Below are 2699 nucleotides of genomic sequence, written 5' to 3' on the forward strand. Positions count from 1 at the left end.
CTAGGAGTCCCTGGCAGACTATTGGCACTTTCATTGTTCATGGTGATTCCATGCAGGGGTGCACTGAGCTCTCTGCAAAGAAGCCTTCCTGGGCCCGCACTGGGGGTGGCGGAGAATCAATAGTGCCTTTGTGCTCTAAGGTTTCCTAAGGAAAGAGTGGACAGTAGGAGGAACCGCCTAACTGCTCAGCTCCGCCTTACAGCCTCGCTCTGTGGCTGCGGCCTGGCTGAGAAGCTAGGGATAAAGAGGAGGGGAGAGGGGGTCTGTGCCTCATCGAAAGAGGGGAATCTCCTTGGACTGGCCCTGCATATCTACTGGTCAGCAATCAGGTGTGTTTCCGGCTGCCAGGAGCAGAAGTGAGTCCTTTTCAGGAGCAATTTGAGAAGGTGAACGTGATTTGGGGAGGAGACAAGAGTTAGGTGGGGCTAGTGCCCAAAGATAAGTCAATTCAGAGAAGCTGACACAACAGCCGCCTGCACAAGGAATGAGCTTCCAGGGCCCCAGACCAGATTCTAGGTGCAGGACAAGAAAGCCAGTCTACCTAGGGCCGTGGTGACCTTTTGGAACTAGAGTATATATGAGCAGAATTAATATCTGGGTCTGTAATTGTGACTACAAATCTCTAGGTTATACGGGTGTTAGTCCCTCTAACCCTGAAGTAGAACATCCTTAGCAATAGGAAGTCTAAATACTTAGCCATACAAGGCCTCCTTCTGAAAATCGTTTTAAGATTATTTCTAAGACGTATTTTATGTGTATGTTTTGCCTGTATGTATGTATGTATGTGCACCACGGGCATGCCTGGTGCCTGCAGAAGTCAGAAGAGGGCGTTGGATCCCTTGCTTGGAACTGGAGTTGTAGATGAGTGTGAATTACCATGGGGGTGCTGGGAGCCATAGCTTCTGCAGGACCAACAAGTGCTCTTAACCATTGAGCCATCTTCAGACTCTGAAAAAACCTTCTGTCTGGTCCCGTAATCCATTTCTCCAGTTTCCAGACTTCACCTGTTCTTTTACCTGCTTATATATACCAGCCTCCTGCCCCATGAGTGTGGGGACAAGGCCACAGAGGCAGACAGCTAAGTGTTTGCTCTCGGCAGCAGCATCCATTCGCATCCTCTTTTGTTCTCTCAGAGCACCTCAGGCCAGAGCCTCCAGCCGGGAGGCTGAACTTGGACCTTCTCCGCCTCGGTGTTCCTTTACCCCCCACCCACTGCATGTGGCTCTTGGAGAAAGCCGGTTATAGGGTACGGACCGCAGAGGCCGGGGCGCTGCAGGCGCACCCCAGCCTGGTTCCCAAGCGCCAGGCCCGGGGCTCGCCCTCGCGCTGCAACCCTAACGTCCTCACCCCCGACCGCATCCCACAGTTCTTCATACCGCCTCGGCTCCGGGACCCAAAAGGCGCCGAGGGCAGGGTGGACCGCAACCCGGGCGGCCGGAACCTCCCGGTGGCCTGCTCGCTGCCGCACCTGGCGGGCCGCGAGGGCTGGGCCTTCCTGCCCGAGAGCCCGCACACGCGTCGCCGCGAGTCCTTGTTCCACGGGCCGCGCGGCCTGGCTGCAGGCCTGGCCCCGGCGCAGTCACGGCTGCACGTCTCGGCCCCTGACCTCCGCCTCTGCCGGGCCCCAGACAGCGACACGGCCTCGTCGCCGGACTCCTCGCCCTGCGGCTCCCCGCACACACCCAGGCCGCAGTCCCTGTCCCCCGACGAGGCCAGCTCGGCGGACACTAGTCCGTACGCGCCGCGCCGTGCGCCGCCGCTCTTCCACCTGGACTTCCTCTGCTGCCAACTGCGGCCGATCAAGGACAGCGTGCTGCGCCTAGGGCCCCGCGGCGGGCAGCTGCGCCTGTCCACCGAGTACCAGGCGGGGCCCGGGAGGCTGCGGCTGCGCCTGGTGAGCGCCGAGGGGTTGCCTCGGCCGCGGACCCGCCCCGGGAGCGGTGGCGGCGGCTGCTGCGTGGTGCTGCGGCTGCAGCCGCGCGTTAGGCCGGGAGCTCAGCGGAGCCGGGTGGTCCAGGGCAGCTGCAACCCTATCTTCAACGAAGACTTCTTCTTCGAGGGGCTGCGCCCTCCGGATCTGGCCGTCCGCAGTCTGAGGGCCAAGGTGCTGGACAGGGGCGCGGGGCTGCGCAGGGACGTGCTGCTGGGGGAATGTGAGACGCCCCTCATCGCCCTGCTGCCCCCACTGGCTGGAGGTCTAGGTCCTGGGTCCTCCCTGGCACCTACTCATCTCAGCCTGTAGACTGACAGACACCACAGCTTTCTCGGGAGGTTTCCACTGGGTCTGCAGACTTCATCCTTGCCACCTGTCCGGCATGTATTTATTTTTGTTAATAAAACATCAGTTTGTCTCTAGCTGCATGCTTTCCAATGGGCACCAAAAACTCTAGGCTTTGCAGCAAGTCTTTTCCACCCAGTCCACACTGGCCTGAGCAGGATCAGCCCTTCCTTAAGCAGTGCTTGAGACCCGGAACCCCTGGAAGTGCTTGTTAAACATGGAGAGCCTAGGGTCCATCCCCAAGCGATTCTGCTTCAAGAGTCCTAGGTTGAGTAGGTTCTAGGTGCCTGTCTTAGCTTTATTTCCGTTGTTGTGATAAACTATCTCCCTATCTTTTTTTTTTTTTTTTTTATATTTTTATTACATAATTTCCTCAATTACATTTCCAATACTATCCCAAAAGTCCCCCATAGCGCCCCCC

At 58.0% G+C, this 2699-nt stretch overlaps 1 protein-coding gene across 1 annotated transcript; it reads left to right on the forward strand.

Annotated features, from left to right (window-relative positions):
* Window positions 1-1139: 1139 nt before the first annotated feature.
* C2cd4d (C2 calcium dependent domain containing 4D) lies at window positions 1140-2355 on the forward strand. The gene has a single exon (XM_029475422.1). The coding sequence runs from the start codon at window positions 1217-1219 to the stop codon at window positions 2240-2242; it is 1026 nt and encodes a 341-aa protein (XP_029331282.1). The 5' UTR covers window positions 1140-1216; the 3' UTR covers window positions 2243-2355.
* The last annotated feature ends 344 nt before the right edge of the window (window positions 2356-2699 follow it).

Source organism: Mus caroli, chromosome 3 (genome assembly GCF_900094665.2).
Source record: "Mus caroli chromosome 3, CAROLI_EIJ_v1.1, whole genome shotgun sequence".
Taxonomy (NCBI): domain Eukaryota; kingdom Metazoa; phylum Chordata; class Mammalia; order Rodentia; family Muridae; genus Mus; species Mus caroli.

Excerpts from the sequence above, each read along its gene's own strand:
- C2cd4d (XM_029475422.1), top strand. The coding sequence starts at position 1,217 with ATGTGGCTCTTGGAGAAAGCCGGTTATAGGGTACGGACCGCAGAGGCC.